The 25,577-nt window shown below is 41.1% G+C and overlaps 2 protein-coding genes across 2 annotated transcripts; one reads left to right on the forward strand and one right to left on the reverse strand.

Moving 5' to 3' along the window:
- Window positions 1-12,478: 12,478 nt before the first annotated feature.
- On the reverse strand, window positions 12,479-17,015 carry LOC4351575 (calcineurin B-like protein 6). The gene is made up of 9 exons (NM_001423333.1): window positions 16,866-17,015; window positions 16,311-16,484; window positions 16,087-16,169; window positions 15,910-15,969; window positions 14,440-14,548; window positions 13,915-13,967; window positions 13,470-13,550; window positions 13,261-13,373; window positions 12,479-12,842 (listed from the first exon to the last, which is right to left on the reverse strand). Exons 2-9 carry the CDS (start codon window positions 16,432-16,434, stop codon window positions 12,785-12,787), a joined length of 681 nt encoding a protein of 226 aa, NP_001410262.1. The 5' UTR covers window positions 16,435-16,484; window positions 16,866-17,015; the 3' UTR covers window positions 12,479-12,784.
- A 3,447-nt stretch (window positions 17,016-20,462) lies between these two features.
- LOC4351576 (transcription factor VIP1) lies at window positions 20,463-24,245 on the forward strand. The gene is made up of 4 exons (XM_015762716.3): window positions 20,463-21,119; window positions 21,393-21,525; window positions 23,411-23,495; window positions 23,719-24,245. The coding sequence occupies exons 1-4, from the start codon at window positions 20,617-20,619 to the stop codon at window positions 23,982-23,984; spliced, it is 987 nt and encodes a 328-aa protein (XP_015618202.1). The 5' UTR covers window positions 20,463-20,616; the 3' UTR covers window positions 23,985-24,245.
- Window positions 24,246-25,577: the final 1,332 nt, after the last annotated feature.

Raw genomic sequence — 25,577 nt, forward strand, 5'->3', positions numbered from 1 at the left:
CGATACTTTTGGTACGTCATCCTTGTTTGAATCGGTTTTTAAGTTCAATCGCTTTTGGAAATACAAATCCGCGTTTGAGTCGGTTTTTGATTTTGTTCGTTTTTAGAAATATAGAAGGAGTTGTATAAGAAATCTCTTTAAAAATATTGCATGCTAACTTGAGACGATCGGATCCCTAATTGCGGCTCATGATTTTGTAAAAAATATCCAAGCGAATTCTCACGGTAAATTTCACCTTAGCTAAACCATACAACAATAATAAGATTAAAATAACCTTCACCCGTTGCAACGCACGTGCATTTTTCTAGTTAAATGAAACAACTGAGAGAGTATTTACCAAGATAATCATGATAAAAAAAGACGGGGTATTTAATTGGCAGACACACTTTATCGTAACTAAGGTTAGACAAGTTGTTGCCATCATGAAAATATGGGAATAAATTTTTAGTCATAAAGTATGGAAAAAATTGAAAAGAAATTAAGTCTATGACATGTTAGACATGCTATTAAAAAAGTATGGAAAGCCACACCTATAACAGTGAACAAAATACACACCTAACAAAAGACAACTAAAAAGTGTGGTACAGCAAAATATGACCAATGAACCAAACACCTATATGCACACGAAGAAATTGCAGGACTGTAATTGATTTAGGCCTTTATGTAATCCTACATGTCATTTTATCAATAAGTATTTTTTGCACGCAGCTAGCAATCCAAGTGCTAGGGTCAATGTTCTCTCTTCATTGATCACCTTAATTATTTCTCTATCACCTATGGGGGCACTCCACTGGTTGATGGGACACTAGCTACTTTCTACAATATCCACTTGAGCCAATGAATTTTGTGTGAATTTTATTGAATTGAAATCCTATGAAAATATTTTCTACGAAGCCCTTTGGATTGTAAAAATGTATCCCAAAATTTCTATATGATTTCTTCCATTCCTTCATTTTTTCTTTAGATTCCAAACATTTCGTCAAAGCTCATGTTTTACAATTCTTTAAGAAGTCCAGGGCAACATGTCTTTTATCTCTCCCCTTTTACCTATGGTAATTAGGTTTTAATTCAAATTTCTATGATTTCCCTTAATTTTGGTACAAAAATTCATCAAACAACCCAAAGAGCAGCCCAGAAAATAAAGCATGCATGCAGTAGTTTAGCTGCAATTGTTGAAATAGTTAGCCTCTGTACTGCCTTCAACTAGCAAAGAATAGCCCAATTATTTGACCATTAGTGAATGATCAGGGAGGCTGATTGAGAAATTTTGCAATCTCATCTTCCTTGAGGCCTCTCATGTCTATGTAGAAACATCTGTGTGATTTGCCAACATCTATGTGGTGCTTTCTCTCCCTCACGCCTTTGATAGTGTACCCTCTGTATGTGTGGTTTTATAAGCACAAGATGGAATTACATAGGGCATACCATTCGGGAAACTGAATGTGATTCCCAATTTAATTACATCAGAAAAAAATTCTTTAGGAAACGCTAAAATGTGTTTTTATACACATGAGGACATTTAAGAAAATGTCACATAAACAGCCGACTGCCAAATTCTAGTATATATGATATTGACCTGCCTTTTGCATTGCACTACAATGCACAAATGCAATTTTCCATTTACTACTGCCTCAAGATGGACACCAACTAACCACATATACGGAAGGCTCTATTAATAAAAAGTATAAATAAACAAACAGTGGAATAATGGAGCCAATGCACAATGCATGCTATGCTTTTGCCGGAGGATCGGATTTGCACTACAATAAGTCCCCTTGCCTCAATTTGTTCAGTGGAAAAGAAGCCACACATGGAATTTGTTCAGTGTCCTAAATGAATCATGCTAGAATTTGTGACGGACACCAACTTTCCACATGGAACTTACAAAATCGATCTTTTGTTTAACTCCATGTACCTCTAGAAATGCATCCAAATTGAAATGTCGATTTTAGAATAAATGCGCCACATACACTAGCATGGCAAAAGTGGATATATTAAATCATGTTGGTGACCCTGTAAAGGCATCTCTTGGATAAGCCGTTTGCTACTACGGACAGTTCAAGTAACAGCTTCAGCGCTGGACTGTTCACTCTGTAACTGTTAGAGTATATGGATAGGACTCTAGCATCCGTTTGTTATACTAGATACTTGAGATCTAAGTCTTGCACTCGTATATATACTGATCCCCGAGGCTAAATACAATAACTCAATATTTGCAGTATATCTCTCTCCCTATACTATTCAACATATCATCAAGGCATCATCTAATCTCCATATGTCTACCAGCATGCTAAACAATGGCATGAAGAGCCTGGAGAGACACGAGAACACAACAAGAATATACAGATGAACAATATGGAAAATAATACATCAAATGATTCAGTTCCAGTTCATCACATGCCATGTCAGTAAGTGTGAGTTGGCTAATGGTAGAGGCAACCATTTATCTTTTACATCAGAAGGAGTTCATTCTACTAATCTGCATATGAAGACCGCATAAGGGGATTGCCATGGTGTTGGATTTTTTTGAAGAGTAACAAATGAAGCAAACAAATGCTCACCTAGAAGGTCTATTTGTTCCCCCCAAAATTTTGACATCATGCATCCTCACCCTATGAGTTGAATACAACACTTGGAATTGTTATTGTTATATCCTTGTTGGTGGAAGTCATAGTTACAAAAGGATAGCCGTGTAAACTATTACACAAGACAAAATTCACATATGTACTCCACAACAAATGTTCCCTTAGTTCCAAAATATAAGGCACCCACAATTTTAGGAAAATCAACATTTGTAACTTTTGACTAATAATTAAGCATATAATTATATATTTAGTGCCATGCATGCAATATCATTAGATCATATTTGAGAGTAGTTTTACATGATGTTAATGTTATAGTTGTTGATAATATATTATGAAAGAAATCAACAATCATTTTAGACCATGAAAAAAACATTAACACCTTATAGTTCAGGACGGAGGGAGTATATCAAATATTTTCTGTATTTTTTTGAAGAAAAAGCAGGAGCTCTGCCATTTTATATATTTAGGTAGAAAAGGAGTGCAGCCAGGGATGGAGCTAGGTAGGAGAGGGGGGGGTGCCCAGGAACTGATCAAGAAATATTTTTAGCTATAGTTCATCTATTTTCACCATATGTGCACCCCCTAATCCAAACTCAGACACCCGTATTAGTCTAAACTTGGTCTAAAGTAGAGTTAAGCAAGCGAGTGGCACCCCTCTCCATTTCGTTCTAGCTCCGCCCCTATGTGCAGTGTTCAGTACAAAGGCCTTGCATTACAATAAAAGACATGGACAACTTAATTATAAGAGGTGCTTATAACAAGAGAACTAGTATGTAAAATTTCAAGCATCAACTCTTTGGTTTATATCTTGAATCACCAATACAGCAACTAGCTCTTCAGTTTGATGAACATCTTGGAAAGCTCTTCTAGTTCTGTCTAGCCAAATGTTCCACCAAGTTACAATGAGTGCCCCATTACTCCTCTTCATTTGCTCCTTTGGTTTTAATGGCAAAAGGGAGAAAGGCCCAGGGGCTTCCGGCTAGCACCACAAGGTGTGGGTTAACCAACCCAGGTTCGAGCCTCACCAGTCACCGCTCTCTTAATAAATTTTGATATGAGAGCTCTTCCTCTCATATCCAGCACTTTTGAGAAAGTCCTAGGGGTCTTCCGGCTAGCTGACCTAGTTTTGAGCTTTACCCCTTTCTTGGTAAATTTAGATACGAGACCCTTCCTCTCATATCCAACGTTTTGTTTTTATGGCAACAAGATTGTATATCTAGTTACCGAGTGCATAATCTTGATCAAACTATAAACACCATATTAGTTGAGCCTCTATGGATAATCTTTAGTTTTTGCCAAGCAAAATAGGGATCTTTCCTAATTTCCAACTGGACAACTGACCTGGTTCACTAGATCAAAACCAGGTGTTTTGAATCGACTTTGAAGGTTGGAATGATTCATAGATAGAGCACCTTATAACCATCGTGCTTTGTGTAAGACATGATAACTTCTACTCCAGTTGTTGCAGGAAATGAATTGTTTCATATGAAATTTGTAAGTTTTTTTTAGTGAAAGGGAAGGACCTACACTAAATATGCATTGAAGGGGAGAGAAAGAAAAGTGATTTATTGTCTTTGGGCGCAGTCTTTGGTTTCTTGGAAGCATTAACAATATGTGCACAAAATCATTACGAGTGAATACTTTGTTTTAAAACCAAAGCAAACCACAAAAAGTAACTTGTGCTACTTTGTTACAATAGCTCTTAGCCTCTTATGGTAGTTCTTTTGACATGAAAGAACTTTGAATTGATCCCTAAGATGAAACTCTGTAAGGGAACGAACAAGGGTAGTAACTTATAACCAATAAGAGCAACCCGGAGGATGAAAAGTACACTCCCTGAAAGAAAAGGAATGTTTAGCTACAATTGCATCAAGTGTTTTGGCTCCCTTTTGCCCCCTCTTCAGCACACTGGCCACCAGTTCTTTCACCAGATAGTGAGTGATCAGGGGTGTGACATCCCAGCCCAGAGCTTAATAGGATTAATAGAATACTCATATCAACAAGTTGCAACTTCTTTTCCGGAAGCCGATCTCTAAAGAACTCCGAGGTTAAGCGTGCTTGGCCTGGAGCAATTTAGGGATCGGTGACCGATTGGGAAATTCTTCCCGAGCGCGCACGAGTGAGAACAAAGTGTACAGAAAAGACTTGTGTTGGTCTGTGAGGACAGTCTATAACCTATGAAAGCCGCTAGATGTAAGTGGGCCTGGCCTGGGGAGAGGCGGGTCGTTACAAAATGGTATCAGAGCCGACCCTCGCGCCCCAGATGTAAGTGGGCCCGGCCTGGGGAGAGGCGGGTCGTTACAAAATGGTATCAGAGCCGACCCTCGCGGTTTCACGGGCGCGTGCATGGTATGCATGGCTGGTGTGGACCCGGAGTGGTCACACAGCATGGCACATGCGCTGGCACTGGACACATGGACGTGGCCAAGAGATGTAAGTGGGCCCGGCCTGGGGAGAGGCGGGTCGTTACAAAATGGTATCAGAGCTGACCCTCGCGGTTTCACGGGCGCGTGTGTCGGGGCGCGTATGTCACAGTTGCGCAGGCATGATGTGCATGGCTGGTGTGGACCTGGAGTAGTCACACAGCATGGCACATGCGTTGGCACTGGACACATGGACGTGGCCAAGAGGGGACGTGTGTGCAGAAAAGACTTGTGTTGGTCTGTGAGGGCAGTCTATAACCTATGAAAGCCGTCGTGCAGAAAAGACTTATGTTGGTATGTGAGGGCAGTCTATAACCTATTAAAGCCGCCAGATGTAAGTGGGCCCCTCCCATGCAGAAAAGACTTGTGTTGGTCTGTGAGGGCAGTCTATAACCTATTAAAGCCGCCAGATGTAAGTGGGCCCCTCCTGGGGAGAGGCGGGTCGTTACAAGGGGGACTAAATTGGTTGTGTTGCAAATTCATCTTCCTTCAAGCCTCCCATGTCTATGTAAGAAACTATAATGCTAGAAACACCATGTGCTTTGGTACTTTCCTGGTACAAACCTTTGGTAGCGTGCCCTCTTTATATGCTATTTTGTTAGTATGACATTGAAATCAGGTTCCTGCATCAGATCTGCCACAGATAGACCTGCAAACTTTTGCCTTCACCTCCTGCATCACAACAACATGCCCCTGTCGTCGCCGCCGTATCCATCCACCGCATCCATCTCCTGCCGTCTCCGCCGCAGCCATCCGCCGCATCCATCTCCCGCTGTCACCGTAGATGCGGGAGCGATGGGGAGTGGCGTGGAGATGGAGGGATGTGCAGAGAGGAGCGGGAGGGACGTGGGGAAGGGGAAGGAAGCTACCGAGCCAAATCCTTCCACCGGAGCCGTCCCCGGCATCGGATCTAACCACTCACAACCCTCCCCGCCGTATCCAAGCGCCCGCATCCTGGTAGACGAGGAACTCCGTAGGGAGATGCAGAAGCGAGGGGGAGCGGCGTGGAGCAGGGAGAGATGTGCGGGGAGGAGAGGGACAGAGGTAGGGAGGGAATCTAGACGCCGCCACGTCGATGGAATCAATCCAGGAGGGGGCGGCGGGGAGAAACGCGAGAGAATGAGAGAGAGACGCGAGAGAAATCTGGGAGGCGATAAGGTTCGTGTGGTGTAAACAAGAGAAGTCGCTGTCCACCTATGGCCCACATGATACGATAGAGAGAAAGTTTCTGGTTTTGTGGTTTTGTGTGCAGGAATCGGTTTTTTATGGGACAAAGCCCTCCCTCTAGAAATCGTCTCTTTGTGGGACGGAGGGAGTAGCTTGGTAGTATGTTCCCTCTAGAAATCGTCTCTTTGTGGGACGGAGGGAGTAGCTTGGTAGTATGTATGATGGGAGGTGATCTGTCTTATGCATCGCACTGTAAAATTGCAATTTTCCAGTATTTACTGTGTCTGTTAAAGACAGCAAACAACCAACAGGGAGAAAGTTTTTTTTCTACACCACAGGCGCCTCGCTGTCGACGGGTACGTCGCCTACCACTGAAAGAATAATTAGCCGTAAATGCGAGCACCCGTATCAAATCTAGAATTTGAACCCGGGTGGGTTGGTTCCACCACAAGGAACCTAACCAGTTGAGCTATGCTCACTTCGCATATAGGGAGAAAGTTATGTGAATAAAACATGAAAAATATAAAACGGTGGTACGATCAAGATGCATATATTGAAACACCTTGTCAGAATTTATAATGTCCTAAGAGATGCAATACTCCCATTACAAAGCTGGCCTTGAAGTGATTGCCTTCTACATCAGCTCTGGTTAGGCTGTACTGTTGGGAACTATTTCCTCCATTCTAAAATGTGTTGTTGGTACTCATTAGCGCATGATTAATTAAATATTAGCTTAAAAGAACTTAACATACGTAATGGTGTAATTTTTTAAAACAACGATCATATAGAAAATATTTTTTTAAAAAAATTACCGGTTGGCAGTTCGAGAATCATGTGTGCGAAAAACGAAAGTAAGAGTTCGAAACCTAGACTACCGAACTCAGTATTAGTATTATGTTTACATAAATCCAAAATATTTTGTTTAGACGATCATCAACATATTATGCTTAAACATTTGGTGCAAATTATTTTGGCGTACTAGCTAATTACTGAATGCATATTCCTGATCAAGCTAATCACCATGTGCATTGAGCCTCTCTCTGTGACTCCATGGATAATATTTATCCTTCTCTAGAAGAATTGTGCCTATATAACTAGAAAACTGGCCTGGTTTACTGGATCAAAGCTCAGTATTTTGAACTTATTACGAACTAATCTGAAAAACGTTGATAAATAATAGAGGGAGAGCAAAACTGAAAAACGCTGCAATCTCGTCTTCCTCGAGGCCTCCCATGTCTACATAAGGAACTGCTAACACCAAGAACACCGTCAACTTTCCAAGCAACTGTCCAAGCGTTTGGTATCAGCACAAGATTGGATCATATAGCTTTAGCAAACGTGTACCTTTGAGGAATTGAATATGGTTGCCATTTGAGGAATTGAATATAGCTTTTAGAAAGTGCACACACCAATTAAAATGTTTTATTCTAAAACGTTGCGCTCTTCTTTCATATATAGTAGTATTGATTAGGCCAAATCTCTTGGTACAAGATCAGCACAGGTGAACATTCCATTTTGAAAGCCAAGGATAAGAGTCTTGTTACAAGCAAACCTGAAGAGCAATTTGGAAGCTAAAACTTGTTACAATATTGCGCACATGGTTTGGCTTCCTATTGCCTCCTCTTCGCACAAAATTTCTGGTTGTTCCAACAATGGCAGACTTTGTAAGGGCTCAAAGAATTACTGCAATCTCGTCTTCCTCAGGGCTTCCTATGCCTAAGAAACTGCTAATACCAAGAGCACCGTGTGCTTTCCTACGTACACAGCCATCTAGTGCTCTTCCCGTCCAAGGTTTCGGTAGGACTCCCTCTTTATATATGCGATGCTATCAGAATAAACAAACTACTTTTTGTGTACTGTGAAGTAAAAATTTATCTAGCTAGATTTTTTGTAAGTGATTTACCAATTGTAAACTTTTTTAGGAATGAGGCTGTGTTTGGAGCCCTAGGTTCCCAACCCCTCTCTAGTATTCCGCGCGCATGCTTTTCAAACTGCTAAATGGTGTGTTTTTTTTAAAAAAAAAGTTTATAAACGAAAGTCGCTTAAAAAAGTTATATTGATCCTTTTTTAAAAAAAAATTAGCTAATACTTACTAGTAATTAATCATGTGCTAATGTACCACTCCGTTTTCTATACGCACTGTGCGTGTTGGTAACAGGCACTTCCGAACACAGCCAGTCTACCTTGGGGCCTGTAACCTGTTGACTACTGCCTGTCATCATGCACTGACTTTGTATCACCCTACAAATGAAAGTCTAGTTAGTATCCTCTATTCTTTTTATTATTATCATTTTCATATGATTTCTTCATCCCTCGAGCTTTCTGGCTGCATGAGACCCTGTTTAGATGGGACTAAAACTTTTAAGTCCCTATCATATCGAATGTTTGGACATAATTATAAATATTAAATGTAGACTATTAATAAAACCCATCCATAATGTTGGACTAATTCGCGAGACGAATCTATTGAGCCTAATTAATCCATGATTAGTCTATGTGATGCTACAGTAAACATTCTCTAATTATGGATTAGTTAGGCTTAAAAAATTTGTCTCGCGAATTAGCTTTCATTTATATAATTAGTTTTGTAAGTAGTCTATATTAAATACTCTAAAATAGTGTCTAAATATAGGGACTAAAGTTAAGTCCCTAGTCCAAACACCACCGGAGTGAATGAGCTCTGAGTTGCCAATGAACTTCACGAATATATATTACAACCAACAAAAGCAATAAAAACTAAAGAAAGAAAAAGATAGTTCCGAGAAGGGTTCATAGGATAAAGTGTTTCCTATGACAAGTGCTTACTTGAAACTGATTTCTTAGAAATGTAAACAGTAACTTTCCAAATATATTTAGGGATGCAAAGAAGCTAAATAAACATGGTTTTCTGTCCTACTGATAGGTTGTAGAGCCTCACTGCAAATCATGAGAGAACACTCTTTGTATTATTTCTGATATCTTCGATACCCATGCCAATGCTGGATTCGTCTACAGCGTAATAAACCACTTCCTATTTTCCTCTTTGTATCTAGCATCATGCGTTAACTGAACCTACGCTTATCTCCAACTCTTCCTCACGATGTGCATTACTATTCAATGGAAGATGTCCATATTACCCCCTAAATAAATAGTAAATACCCCATCCAAGTTGTACCGGGTACAACTCCCACCTCAGTTTATCTAAATAAACACGATGCAAATTAAGTAAATGTCAATCAGATGATCATCATCGTTTCATGCACGTTCTTTCAGCGAGCTTCATAGATAAGACAGTATGGAATTGAGATAGTACTATCCAACACAGTTATTTTGCCCTTAAAACAGAGGAATTTTCTGTCAATATCCCTAATCCCTTCCATCCCTACAGTATATGTGTGTGTCTCTCCCTCTATGTGAAACAAGCACACTAGTGAAGCCAAGTCTGATATACTACGTTTGAAGCTACAGTGGGAACATGCCTCCCTAGTCTATGGGTTTGTTTGGGGAGCTTAAGAGCAGGTACAATAGCAGGCTATAAGTCAGCTGCAAACATATTTTAAGGAGATAAATGAGGAGAGAGAAGAGCAGCGGGCTACAGATTTGTAGCCAGCTGTAGCACGGACTCCAAGACACAGTGTGTGTATGACAGGTGGGACCAGGTATTAATAGTGTAGTATGTAAGTATTGTATGAATGAGCTATTAGATTGGCTATAGATGAATTGGAGCTAGTAGTTGGCTATACTATTAAACTTGCTCTAAGATTAGAAGTAGCTGATTGGTAGCCAGCTTTGAGTCTAGAAAAGTTGGGTTTTCCAGCATCTGGCTTCTAGTTTATTTTTTGGATTCTACAACTACAGCTTCTCAAAATCTGGACTAAAAGCTGGACTGTTGGGGTGCTTCTAATTCTGAGAGAAGCTGCAGCAGCTAGAAACTCCCCCAAACAGACTCTATGTGTGTGCCTCCTCTCTGTGAAACTAGTGAAGCCAAACCCATGCCATGTTCTTTATTGCAACTCATAAAGATTTGTTCAGTGAAAAATGAAACCAGATGGTACCAAACGCCTCACACGGCACTTATAAAATCAATCTTTTGTTTAACTCCATGTACCCTCCAGAAATTCATCCTAATTGAAAAGTCAATTCTATAGTAAGTTAAATTTAATGGTTGGGCCCTTCTTAGCGCCACCTACTCCTACAGCAGAAGCACAAACGTCAAATTTAATGGTAGAGTGGCATGTTTGCAACTTTTGGATGAAACTAATGGCGTTATAGCCATTGGACAAAATTACATAGAAAATCCAAGTGCAATATGTGCAATTTCCCCTTCTCAGAGGAAGGAAGTGAAATGGATCAACATGGAAATGTCATAAACAATGCTACAGTGTCCATTTAGAGAGAAATGCATGGAGACATACGATCAATAAACATTTTCAGTTCCGTTGATGCCTTCCATGCATATGATTAATTATTGGAAAATTGTTGTGCTTGTTTCCATGGCAGAAACTACACTAAAGGCAAGCACACTGAGGACTTCGTTTGGTGCTGCACCCTCTTGGATCCTAACATTTACATGCAAAACACACATGTAAACTGTTTTTTGCACAGCCACTGATTTTCTGAAAGCATTAACAATATGCGTATAAAAGAAAAAGTTAACCAGAAAACAAATGGATCTTGGCTTTTGGGGCAGTTCTTCTAACGCGACAGTACTCTCAATTGACCCCTGAGACATGACTCTAAAGGAAAGCGGAAGGTTAGGAACTGATACCCAGAGAGCAACTCGAAAGCTAAAATCTCTAACAGTTTAGCTGCTCAAACTCCTAACAGTTCAGCTGATTGTTATTTCCTTGCTCCCAGCACACGGATAAACATCAATTGCTTCGAGTGCTTTGGCTCCCTTCTGCCTAATGCCTGCTCTTAATTAGCACACACAATCGCCACTCGCCACACAATGATCAGGGAGCCTGGTTCAGAATTGTTGCAATTTCATCTTCCTGAAGGCCTCCCATTTCTATGTAAGAGACTGTAATACTAGGACGGAACACCTTATGCTTTGTTAACACCTCTTCTATGTGGTACTCTCCATATCTCTAAGTATTTGGTAGTGCGGTCTATTTATGTGCGATATTATCAACATAGCACGTACCATTTAGAAATTTGAATATATAAAAACTGCTTTAACAAATGCACTCACTTCATAGTAAAACGTTTTACTCCCCAAAACTATTTTACCCGAGCACTTAATCCACTAAACTATTTTTCGGCTTATTTTACACCATAAACTATTAAAATAGTTCAACTTGCTTCCTAACAGAATTTCTCCCCTTTATATGTAAGTTGAATTTTATGCTAAAATTTTGCTAGGATGATATATGATTACAACTTAACGTCTCAAAATTTCTTAGAATTTTTTTACCATGCTTTGGATAAATATGGATAAAATTTCTTAGATGGCATCCAATGCTTTACTGTGGATTATATGGATAAATATATGTCAAACTTTATAGAAATGATGGATGAATTTGAGTTAAATATTACAAAAAATAATGTGAGAAATGATGATCTTGTATATTAAGTTTTAGATAGTAATAAATTGTAAATGTAATTACTATGTTTTCATGTTAAGTTTTAGATATTTAATGGGTTGGTATGGTATACTTGTATATTACTCCTTCCGTCCCAAAATATAAGTATTTTTAGCTATGAATCTGGATAACTGTGTGTCCAGATTCATAGCCAAAAGTTATTATATTTTAGGACAGAGATAGTAGGTTTTAATGGGTTGATAACTGCTTGCTATGGTTGCATAGTGAATTTTAGATGCTCAGTGCCGTGTAACTATATAAAAGTATAGATTTGTGATCGTCACTCACAACTGGTGGTTTCGGTTTAGTTTGGTTTTATACTCTTATAACAATTTGATACAATAAATTGGCTTCACCCTGTAAAGGCGCATCTTGCAAAATACCATTTGCTACCACGCACAACTCAAATAACAGCTTCACTGCTCGAGTGTTCGCCCTGAAACATCATCACCAAATCCCCCAGATGCCTATCAACAACAGCATGAAGAGCCCGGAGTGGCATCAGAACACCGCAAGAATAAACAGACGAATGGCTCAGTTCCAGTTTGCTGGGGAATTTCATCCGAGCATCTCACAATGCGATCACATGCAACCACATGGGTTGAATAGGACCCAAAGTTCCCTCGTGTGGCAATAGCTGAGGAATGCCCGGATGAGGTGTTGTGAGCTAAATTGTTGCGCTGAGCACACATCAAATACTTACTTGCTGGGCTCGATCAAATAGTGGCATCCCGGATTCTTGGGTAGAAGAGGACCTAGGTTTGCATACTCGGTAACGAGAGTTGCTGACGGTAGAGGCAACCGTTTATCTTAGGATTGAAGAACATTTCTACATCACGAGAAACGGTTCATCCTACAAGTCTACACATGAAGAGTTGAAGGCCATCTTCAAGTATATACATAAAAAATGGTAAAAACTTCATCCTTGCTACGGATTCACATCTTGAAGCGGAGCAATCATAAAAGTTTGTTCCAAGCACGAGAAAGATATCAACAAAATGAAATAAAACGAACTGGACCCTAGAATATGGTCTGAAGCTTGACCTCATGCGTCCTCAACCTGGGAGTTGAATACAAAACTTGGAAATGTTGTAGTTATATCCCTGTTGGAGAAAGTTATGATTAGAAAAAGGTTGCCATGTCAAGTATTACAGAAGCCGAAAAATCCGTATTTACATCAAATGGAATCAAACGGCCTCCACATAGAGAAGCAATACTATGTAAATGTCTAATTGTAAGGTTAAAACTAAGTGCATTCAATATGTTTTGTTGCATAGTTTCAAGTTAAAAGTCACTAAATACGCAGAAACCATGTGTACAGATATTCAGTAAATATCTCAGAGTCTAGCTAGCATAGTAACCTCAACATACATTCCATTGATCCCAAGTAGATGTTGAGGAAGAAAAGTTGACAAGTTATTTATTAGGAACAAAAAGAAACAGAATGCACAAACAGGTTAGCAACAGTGACCTAAGATACCAAAAAGAAACAGAATGCACAAACAGGTTAGCAACAGTGACCTGAGATATGGGAGTGTCATATTCTTTAATAAAGATGGATGCCTCAACACAAGGTTGCGCCACTCCTCCTTGTCAATTTTCCCATCATGCTTTGTATCTGCTTCCTCAAATGTCTAGTAACAAAGCAAATGTTTTTTTTCTCCATAAGCAACTGAGTATAAATACAACAGATATACGCACTGTACTGCAATGCAGGTTCTCATGCATACCTTGTCAATAATGCCTTCTATAATCTCATCTGAAAGGTTCATTCCTGATTCAGCAAGTGTGGCGACCACCATTTGCTTCACCTGATAATCAAGGACTAGAATAACTTTTCTTGACCAACAGCTGCTACATGAGTTGATGCTAAATCAAGTATGCCTTCTCAAACAAATAAACAATTAACCTTCCAGAGGGATGCAGTTTAGTTTGCCGTAATAGACATAAAAACTCTCACAATTCTTAAATACTCAAGCCAGTACAGTAAACGGCTTATCCTGGAACATGACTTGACAAGTTGAATTGTTGTGCTAAATTATTAGGTGGGAAATTATGCTAATATATGGGGTACTGAAAGCATGTGTCTAAAAAAATGCAACACTTGCTTCTCATGGAGTATAGTAAATAGCAAAACAAGAAAGAGTGGCTTATGAACAAGCAGAAGGAAGATACCTCTTGCTTCTCAATGAAACCTTGTTGTTTGAGATCATAAAGTTTGAAAGCAACTGCAAGTTATTGAAGCATAATATCAAAAGGATGATTAGTTAATTATTATAGTATAATGGAATATATTTGTAATATAAACGAGCTCCACTGAAAATCAATTAAATACATAAGTTACGTTAGAAATCAAGGAAAAACGGTTAACAGATAATAAAGTTCATACTCAACTAAATTTAACTGATAATAAATAAGCCACCATACATAAGTAGTTTGCATGGTCTTTAAAATAAGGAGGCTAGGCTTGGATTGATAATAAATGACACAGCCACAGATTTCTCTCCCATCCAAGGAACACTTCGAAAAACTGATAGTGTCTAGTTGCAATTACTAGGATCCCAATGGCAGACCAATTATTTTGTGATAATGTCTTATGCAATTGTCGCATAGTATTGCAGAAAACAATGAAAATTGGTATTCAATTGCCCATGTTGCAGTAAGTACATATACAAAATAAAATGAAGCATGATGTCTTACAATCAATTTTGTCATCAATTGGAGCATTGGGATGAAACACAGAAAGAGCCCGTGCAAATTCTTCGAATCCAAGAATCCCATTGTGCTTCGTGTCAAACAAATCAAATACCTAAATTGATTAAATTGAAAACAGCGCACTTTTGAGTTGACTTCAGATGATGGCATAAAGGAATGTGCATCTGCATGTTTAAAAAGTAACTAATAATTTATAATAGGGCCAATTGCATATTTGCCACTGATTTGAATCGGTATTGTGAATTTGCCATTATAAAAAACGTAATTGCATGCTTGCCATAAAAAACGATTGGAACCCATGATACTTGCCATTAGATTCACGGCTGGGAATAACACCGTTAAAAGATGGGTTCTCACAAAAAATAGGACAAGGATGCCCCTCCCTGCTGCTGCCGTCTCCGGGCGCCCGCCATTGTTGCTGCTCTTGCTGCAGCCCTACCACCTTGCTGGCTTGCTGCTGCTATCGTAGGGAGTTGTTGCAGCTGCTGCTCTCGCTGCAGGCCTGTAGTGAGCTGCTGCTGCCGCGTGCTCGTGCTGCAGCCGCGAGCGTTGCTGCTTCCGTTGCAACGTGCTGCTGCTGCTATCGCGGCGGCTGCCGTCGACTTCCTCGCACCTCCGGCAAGATTACCCAAAAAAGGTGAGATTTTCCCTACCCCCGTTGCCCGTCGTCGCAAGGACTCCAACCACCGCCGACATGCACGCCGGTCGCCGTCCGCTGTCCGCCTGGCCACATGTCCTCCTGTCGTCCGCCGACACGCCGCCCGTCAGCGCGCCCTCCCATCGATTGTCCATCCCCACGCCGCCCTCAAGCCCTCTACCTGTGCGTGGCCGGCAGCCCTCCCGCCATTCGCCCACATGCCTGCAAGTGAGAGGGCGGCGAGCCAGCGAGGATCTTTTCCGGTTAGGGGCAAGATGGTCTTGTCATGCTCCTTATCTTTTAAGTTAGTTTTATGAATTATTTTTGGCCTTTTGATTGTACCAATTCAGGTGGCGATGGCAAACGAAAGTAACGGGAACTAACTTTGGTGGCTAATTTGCAGTTTGGGTATTTATAATGGCTTTTCCGAGTTAGGGGTTGAAATCAGTGGCATATTTGCAATTATCCCTTTATAATAACAGAGGGGACTTGGTAAGAATTAACACCCGCTCTCCATGCTTGCGGGTGCATGATTCACACACATATATTCACACTCACATGCACAAATAGACATATGCAATCACATGAGCAGAGTTTTCAAATATCAACTTCTCGGTGCTTTAAATTATTCCATGTAACATTGACTACTCCACATTCATACAATGTGTACTACATCATACGTGCTTCATTAATCATGATGTGTAAAACTAGGAAAAACGATAAAGTGATTCAGTAGTGCAGAAAGGCTAGAACAGACCAAATACCATGAACAACATCATAAAAACTTCATTAAACAGAACTCAATTAGCTAGCCATACCCGATCAGCAAACATGCTGTCTTTTCTGTTGGTCTTAAACAGTGCCAGTTGGAATTCTTCCTGTCAAGACAGCCAATGCCATCAGCTGAGTTAACTAGTTCAGATGCCACGGAATTCTAATTTTGATCCATGGCCATCCAATTCACAGCAAAGGAAACTAGCAGAAATACTACTAACCTTATTGATCAAGCCATCATCAACCACAGCACTGCTAATCTTCTTGAACAGCTCATACAGCGCCTCTATTTCATTTACGTTAACTGCATAACCAAGCAGAATAAACTCATTGACGAATAAACGGAAACAGAACAAGAATACCATCTATTAAGAATATATACTGAAACTGATTCCGTACACATCGAATCATCAAAAAGAAGGGGAGTTGGAAAGAGGAATCTTACAAACTGTTTCCCTCGCCAACCGTTCAGGATCCTGCAGGCCGTTGGGACGATTGGAGCTGTCAAGGCTGCAGCACTTGAACAGCAACGCGGCGAGCCGTCGGAGCCCTTCCGAGGAATCCACCATTTGCAATTGCAAACTACAACCAGCAGCTCCCCAATCAACAAGCCTCACACCTGCAACGCCCAACAACAACAACAACAAGGAGATCACCCAATATACCGTAGGAATCCACCGCCCACACCAAGTCAGCAACCACCATCGCCCCCAATTCGGCAATTCCCCGCCGGAATCACGAAGACGTGAACCGAAATCCACATATCCCATCATCGATCACGCCGCTGCCCCAGGAACCGAAACTCCCGGATCCCACCCGCTGCACCCCCCAACCCAAACACGAAACGAATCCTCTCTCCCACGGCTACGCGGTGGTGGCCGCCCCATCCACGAACAGAATTCCCAGCGACGACGACGGCGACGACGAGGCCGGCGGGGGAGAAAGAGAGGGCTACGGGGAACGGGGGGATTCGGGGAGATCGGCGGGGGAGAGGAGTCACCTCATTGGGAGATCCGCCCGTCCTCCTCGCGCGGCGGCGGCGGCAGCGGCGACGGCGGCGGTGGCGGTGGAGTGGGGGAGGAGAGGATCAGAGGAGAGGCTCGTCGTGGGATGTTTCTAGAAGGCGATGAGGAGAGGATGTCGTTGTGTTCCCCCGGATTCTGGGGAGAGGGCCTTTGGTGTGAGTTGGGCTGGGCCGCTGCCCGCTGGAGGGCTTTGAAGTGGACCCATGGCCCATAACTTATCGTGGGGGCCCGATATTCTGTCTTATCTCGATGACCAGAGAGTTTGGGCCTGTTCGGCTATCTGTCTGCGGTGGCTGCGGCTGCGGCTGGGCCGTGTGTGTGCAGCAGCACGGTTGGTGCCGGGCCCTTTGTAGTGAGAGTAGAGTTTTTTCTACATCTCAAAAGATAATGGATTTTGGTTGGAGATATATTGTAGTACTACGAATTTTTGACTAGACATATAAACATACGTCTCGTTCAACCAAAATATCTTATAGTTGAAACAGAGGGAGTAAGACGATGGGTAGAGTGATTGAAAAGTGCCACTCCCGCTGTTTATATTATACAATGTTTTGGTTACAGGTATGTAGTTTGATACTAAATTTGTTATATTTCGAGATGAAAGACGTGCTCCCTCCGTCTTAAAAAAATCTAACCTAGGAGGGGATTTGATCCCTTCTAGTACAACGAATCTAGATAGAAGTTTGTCCAGATTCATTGTACTATGGGGGGTCACATCCCCTCGTAGGTTGGGTTTTTTTGGGAGCAGTATAGCTAGCGACTCTATGATAAGCACTAGAAAACTGTAAAATGAACTTGCCAAATTTACATATAGTTTCATCGTAGATAAACAACCTTAATTCTATCTTACTATAAAGTTAATGTTCACTAACTCCTAAAGCTCAATATGCAAGTGTTTCACATCAGCATCCACTAGCAATTATTATCTAGAGTATTTTAAATCACATGCAAGTGTCATATCATCACCCACTAGCAATTGTTATCTAGAGTATTTTAAATATCTTTCAAATATGACATATCACTTGCAATTTTATTGTATTTTTAGAACTCAATATGCAAACAATGTCAAATCATTATCTCCATGACATTTTCATATTTTTTAAACATATACATCTATCATTTTCTATAATGTATAACATACATTTATTAATATATCTCGCAGCAAAGCACGAGGTATCAATTAATGAATTGCACAAGATGATAACAGATCTTAATTGAAAACCAATGACCCTATTGGCTACTCATCAGTTAGTGCCTGTAGTCAAAATTAAAATTTTAAATATAATTTAAATTCGTCATTTTATTGTTTTCTATTTTTCAGCCTTAGGCCTCAGCTTTTAAAGCGCTAACATTATAAGTATAAAAAGTCATTCCTAAAGTTATGTATGTGGTTGCTTTGTTTATTTCTATATCAAATGTGGTGCTTGCAGATGCATACATGCGTCACTAATGTTGTTTGAATATTGCGGCCAGATATAAAAACAAAAGGATTTAAATGATAATGGTGGAATAAAATGAACGGTGTTGGGACAATGGTAAAAGCGACATGAAGCATTTCCTGATGACAAGGGCAGTAATAGAGCTTCGTGGGGCAAAAAAAAAATCGTTTCTCGTGTTTTCCTCTTTTTTAAATTCATTCAAACTTGACAAGCACTTGTAACGTCTTGGAGAGTTGTAGCATGCAATTACATAGAATTTTTTTTTTGGCAAAAGTCATCCATAAGAAATTAATTGTTTATCGCAAAGAAGAAAAGTTATGGAAAGGATGATCCTCAGGTGCTGCGTAAGAATCATTGGCCGTTTTTCTTCTGATGATGTGAAATGAGGAGAAAAAAGGTGCAGGAGAATTTTCAAGGAAGAGCCAGGATTGTGATTGATGGTATCACCGGCTCTTTTTTGTTTGGTGTCAATCGGAATCGGGTAGGCAACGGAAATGCTAATACTCGTTATTCATTCTGTAGATTTTGAATGATGCTCCCTCCGTTTTTCACTTGTATTTTAAACATTCATATCTTCATTGATCTTTTTAATCACATGGGCATTATTAAAAATGTAACTACATTTTGATTAATGTTTCCTATATATGATAAATCTACTAATATCAGTTTTTTTATTTGAAATATTATAATCCCATGTTAAGAATTTGAGATTTGACCGTAAATGTTCTAGCAAATAGCTAGTAATCCGTTAAAAAACAGAGGTGATAACGAATGGTTCAACTTCCAAAATAATATGAAAATTTTCAATGCTATCAAGAGACATACAACACGAAACAATGTAATCTACTCCCTCCGTTTCACAATATAAGTCATTCTAACATTTCCCACATTTATGTTGATGTTAATGAATCTAGACATATATATCTATCTAGATTCATTAATATCAATATGAATGTGGGAAATGTTATAATGACTTACATTGTGAAACGGAGGGAGTACATCATAAGGTTTAATATGTTCGTATCAATCAACTCTAAGTCATAGTATCGGTTATTTTTAAAACCCGTTTGGCTATTAGTCTTGGAAATATTCTCCCAACAACTAAACGTATTCCTCGACTCCTTCCCATTTTATGCCAATCACATTATCCTTGTAGCCTATAATTCCAAACCGAACAAGCCCAGATATATTGCACACATAAAGCATTATGGGCATGTTTGGATTAGTGCCAATTTGTGCCATACCAATATTTTTGGTAGCTTCAAAGAGTACTTTGATAGCATTTGAATTGTGACCAATTTTGTCTATCTAGTAATAAATCTACCCTATTAAATTTGGTAGTGCCAAAACTTACTACCAATATTTTAATAGGCCGCAAACTAAATCAGCCCTATACTATGAGGCAAACAACCCAAAGTGATTATAAATTTGCACCCATCTATTGGCACATCTAGGCTGTGTTTAGTTCCACGCTAAAATTGAATTTAAAGAAATTGGAACGATGTAATGGAAAAGTTGAAAATTTATATATATAGAAAAAATTCGATGTGATGAAAAAGTTAAAAATTTAAAGAAAAAAGTTGAAATCTAAACAGGGCCGTAACTGTCTCCTGTCTGTCGTATATACGTATGAGGTGGTAGTATCTCCGTATCTCCGTACCCGCACTGGCAGGGTGTCGCTGAGGTGGCCGCGCGGCTAGTGGGCTCCAACTGCAAAGACCCCGGGCCCACATGTCATCCACCGAGAAGGAAAACCCACCGGCAAACAGTTATCCGGGCCCACCGCCGCTGTAGCACACTGCTCGTTGATTCGACCAACGCGGCATTTCTTCCTTCCCCCTACGAAATTACCATCCTACCCTCTCCCACTCCCTCCTCCCTGAACCAAGCCCACGCGCCTCGCCGTCCGATCCACCTCGAGATCCGCGCCCTCCTGCGCTCAGCTCCTACACCGAGTCCACAGAGAAACCAGGTCCGCCCCCGCGCGGACTCTCCGTACACCCCTCCCCACCGCGCTGGCCCCCACTCCGACCGTCCGTTCCCGCCTCGTGATTCGTGCCGGCGACCACCCGCCTCCGTGGACCCGGTCCACGGGGAGATTACACCTTCACCCCCCTCACCTCACCTCACCTCACACCACGCGTCTCCCCCCACCAACTAGCTCTCTCTCTCTCTCTCTCTCTCGCGCCGCCGCTACGCTCGCCGCGCCGCCGCTACGCTCGCCGCGCCGCCGCTACGCTCGCCGCGCCGCCGCGGGTGGGGAGATTTGACCGGCGTTGACTCCGGGATGGACGGGCGGTTCCCGCTGCCGCCGGCGAGCGGAGGGGGGCGGGGGCACCACCGGCGGGCGCACTCGGAGACGTTCCTGCGGCTGCCCGACGCGGACCTCCTCCTCGACCCGGAGGGGGACTTCTCCTTCTCCGACCTCGACTTCCCCTCCCTCTCCGACGACTCCCCGGCCATCTCCGACCCGACCCCGCCGCCGCCGCCGCCGATGGCTGCGACCCCCGCGCCGGCGCCGCGGCCACCGGGTGGGGCGCACATGAGGAGCCTCTCCCTCGACACCGCCTTCTTCGAGGGTTTCTCGTTGCAGGGTGGGGGAGGAGGAGGAGGAGGAGGAGGGAGTGGGGGAAGTGGTGGGCATAAGAGGAGCGGGTCGATGGATGGGGTCAACTCGCCGTTCGAGGGTGAGTCGGCGCTCTCCGGTGGGCTACCGGACTACGCGAAGAAGGCCATGCCCGCGGAGAGGATCGCCGAGCTCGCGCTCATCGACCCCAAGCGCGCAAAGAGGTGAGGAAATCGCTTGCTGCTTCCTCTACTCCATTTTGAGTTCAGCAATTTCTAGATCCGCAGGGATGTGCCTTTTGCCCCAATCTTGTACAGTGATACTGCGATTTCCCATTTCGAAGAATATAGTTGGAGTCAGTAGTGGGATTGCTGCTGTTCTTGGTGTTTCCTTTCTTGATCTGGGCTATCTGTGCCTTGCTTGATTTGTGATGTAATTGGGGAGATGTATTGGGGCTTGTTGATTTAGGTTAAGCTTGTGATGGCGCTTGTGTGCAGAATTCTGGCGAACAGGCAGTCGGCTGCAAGGTCCAAGGAAAGGAAGATCAAGTACACTAGCGAGCTGGAGAGGAAGGTGCAGACACTGCAGACCGAGGCCACCACGCTGTCTGCACAGCTCACGCTTCTCCAGGTATGGAACTTTGTTTATTCCGAGCGCCAGATAAGCCTCCTATATTGTCTTATCTAATCAGCTTAGTTTGTTAGTCAATTGTTTTGTTTGACATGTATTAGTTGTGCAAAGTTAGAGTAGGTTACACGAAACTTTAATGTTTTGACTCAATGATTGTCATGCATGTGAAGAACTGCTGTAAGCAAAGCTACTGCTTGAACCTTTTTATGTTTTTAGAAGCATAATAGTATGTTGCTGTATCTTGTCCCTTTCCTTCTAGCTAAAGCGGCTTATTGATTGTTTCAAGCATGTGTGCTAAGTTGTGGATCTTACTTGGGGTGTCAAAACGAGCTATTTGTGTTACTATGATAATGTGTTGAAGAAAGTGTGCAGGAATAACACGTAATAATAGCATGTAGCTTTGCATTGCATAACATTCTATGAATTTCATTTTTTTTATACAATTCTGTTGTGGGCCAGCTTTATTTAAAACCAAATAACAGTTTATAAGTTAGTACACAATAAATAATTTGTCTGCATTGAATGCGGCAGTTCGTTTCCTTTTGGGTTAGCAACTTAGTGTCCTACAGTAAACTTCCAGTATCTGAGCTCAGAGCTGCAGAAAGTTTAGGAAGTGGAATTTTTAAAGCATGATAGTCACTAGAATGGAAATGTACAAATAAGAACTTTGTTAGTAGACCATTTATTCTACACATATTTTAGGACACTTCATAAGCTAAAGCATAACTTAGTTCTTTTTTATTTCAAACTGATGTTCCTTATGGCACCTTATGCATCTAGCACCTGAATTTATTAGATTGATAGTTGCCTAGATATATGTGGCTTTGTAAAAACTAGTGATAGCACTAGTATTCCATGGATGTCAAATGGACAGTGAGATGTATGGTAAATCATTTTTTTGTTAGTAATATCAAGATATTCTGAATTTTGTTATGGCACTTTGCATGGTGCACAATGTAGGACAAGCTGTAGTGTATGAACACAATGGAGAACATAATAATAGATTTGACAAGAGCACAACATTTTTTTTCCTTTATCATTACCTTGTTGCCTGTGTAATTGTTGTAGATGCGACAATAAGAGTAGGAATTGAAGCACCTAATGGTTTAAGAGGTATAAGTATGTTTGTAGCGTGAACGATCGATCACTCACCAAAAATTGGGCTAGTGATGAACCATTTTAGAGTGCAGTTTGATTGATGGAATCAGACGGGTCATGTTAGGATGGAGAAATAAGTGACCACAGATTGTAACATATGATGTCTCACTTTCAAGAAAACATGCTAGTGCTTATCATATAATTAGAACAAAGCAGTCATCCAGAAATCCCATGAATAAATGATATTCTAAAATGCGCCTACTTTTATCATGATCCTTCTGAAGTCAGCTTATTTTTTGTGACGATAACAGACATTTTTGCTTTATCTTTTTTGAGCAATGAAATAATGTCAGTGGCTTGTATGTTCTTTGGAATCTTATATTCCTTCAACCCTTTATGCAGTTCTGTTTGTTCATTGTATAATTTATTTGATGAGATTCAGAGAACTAGAGTGCCATCTAATTATTTATTTCCCTATGAATACATAGTTTTTTTTACTTAATGTTGTCAACTTTTACGTACAGAGGATATGGATGCTAACTTAATATTGCTCATTTTAGTACATAATTTGTTGCACGTAGCATTTGCGTAAATTTAGTCCGTAGATTGTCAAGCTTTGAATCATCCTATCGCACAACACCATTTTTTGCATGCTGCTGATAGTATCTGGTAGGCAAATTACTCGCCAATCCTGTAAGCCAACAGTTTCTTTTGTTCTGTTTGTGTATGTGATGTGTGCCATCTGGTAGTCTCGAATCTGATTTTTTGCAATTCACTTGAAACCCAGAGGGATACATCTGGTTTAACTGCCGAGAATAGAGAGCTCAAGCTACGGTTGCAGTCCATGGAAGAGCAAGCTAAACTACGTGATGGTATGCCCTTATCTTTTGTTACTTCATCATGTAGCCTTTAGTATGTTGTGCAATACTACTACATGGTTGCCTATGAAGATAAAGTTTCAAAGCCCAATAAAATGTTTGATTCTATTGGCATATATGTTGGTCTGTTGCTCTGTTAGTAAGACAAAAATTGGACGTGCTCTGTTTTTTCTTTGCCCATGAAGTATGTTATGGAAAAAATATCCTTCTCATGCAGCTCTGAATGAAGCTCTGCGAGAAGAAGTTCAGCGACTTAAGATAGCAGCAGGGCAAGCTCCAAACATGAACGGGAATCCCTTCAATGGTGGACTCCAACAGCAGATTCCGCCCTATTACACGCAACAGCAGCAGCAGCAGCAACAGATGCCTTATTTAGGCGGCCACCATGCTCAGCAACGCCATCCAAGCCATCAGCAGAGCTCATCAAATGGCGGCCAGTCGCTGAGTGGTCAGTCCCTAAACGACTCCATGGATTTCATGTGAGGAGAAGAAACTCGGGGGCCCCTATTAAACCATATACCAACTGCAGCTCAGCATTGTAAAGATAGCTAATGTACAATGTAATGCATATGAATCATTGAATAGGGTAGCTAGCCGTTCTTTGTACCAGTAAACAGAAGTAATTCTTGTATGACATAATCCTCCCTTTCCCCCTTTGTTCATTCCTGGATTAATGCCTAGACTGAGTTAACTATGTTAACCATTTAACACTTGTCTTGTAAAGTGGTCGTTTGTAACAGCCAATGTTTGCTGTGATTCAGTTAGGCTTACGGATGCAGTTGGTTAGCGAGGCATTAATGTGCCCCGAATCAAGTCATGATCAAGTAATCTGGGATGATTAGGAGGCGCACTGGCTGGGATCTTGATGATCTAGCCACGCCATCAAAAACTAACATGGGCTGATGGATATGGCTGTGCTGGACTTGCTACTGCTTTGTTTGTTTTTAGCTGGAAAAACCTGGGCACAAAGCAGAATCGCTGGCCACAGGCCACTATTGACAGGATTCAGATGAAGAGGCGGCTTCTGTGTTACAACCATACTTAGCTGGACAGGCAGGTGATTAGTCTCTCTCGTCCATTTGACAATACTGGAACAGAATGATGGAGGTGATGTGATATGACATTCTCCTGACCTTTCTTGCCTTGCTGTCCTTTTCATCTTGCTGACTAATCCTTCTTTCTTTCATCCCTTTTGACAGTGGACATACCCTGGACCTTGGCAGTTGGCACCACTGGACTTTTGTGCCACCTCTGTCTAAAAACCAATGGGTTCTAGATGAGGGCCATTGAGGGGTGTCCTGCTTGTTTAGGTCATGTACAGCATAAAGATAGTATCACATGTTCTTTGACTAATTCTACTCAACTTGCTTATATTTCCTCTGTTCTTTCTTTAGACAAATTTACACTTGAATCACCAAAACTATCAGAAAACTACACCTTTAGAAGTACGCCAGATATTTACTCTCTTTTTAACTTGTCACTTTAGAATCTATGCTGTTGAAATTTCTTAACTTTGGCTGTCAATACATAATATGGAAGTCATATCATTATAATGCTTTCATATAATTTGATTGGCATATATTAATGTAACACATAAAAGCAAAGGATTAACGTTTGATTTGGAGACTGTCGGAAGTCAGAAAGGTTAAAGTAAAAAATAGAAAAAAAACATGTGATGTTGAAATAAGGTTGTTATCAAACATATAAACATATTAGTAGCCTGTAACATTCTCACACCATGTAAACGGTTTGGGGCTTGCTGCACGTTGTACAAAACTTAATTTTAAGAGTTTTACTCAACTGCTCATCAGTTATTTTGCTGCCTACTTACTTTGGGTATAAATATTTCAAGGTTTTATATCAAAATGAGGAATGAGGGGAGTTTGGAACTTGTTGGTCGAGTTATTTTCATCGGACTTCAAGAATTCTGCGTGTTCTTCTGACTTACTGCAATTCTTGGGTGTTAAAAATATGTTTTTCAGTTCATATTAGTTGGCATATTATGTCATGGAGTTAGATATTGTCTTGTGGCTCAATACTTATATGTCAAAAGTACATTTGTTTGATACATATATA

This window comes from Oryza sativa, chromosome 12 (assembly GCF_034140825.1).
Source record: "Oryza sativa Japonica Group chromosome 12, ASM3414082v1".
NCBI lineage: Eukaryota > Viridiplantae > Streptophyta > Magnoliopsida > Poales > Poaceae > Oryza > Oryza sativa.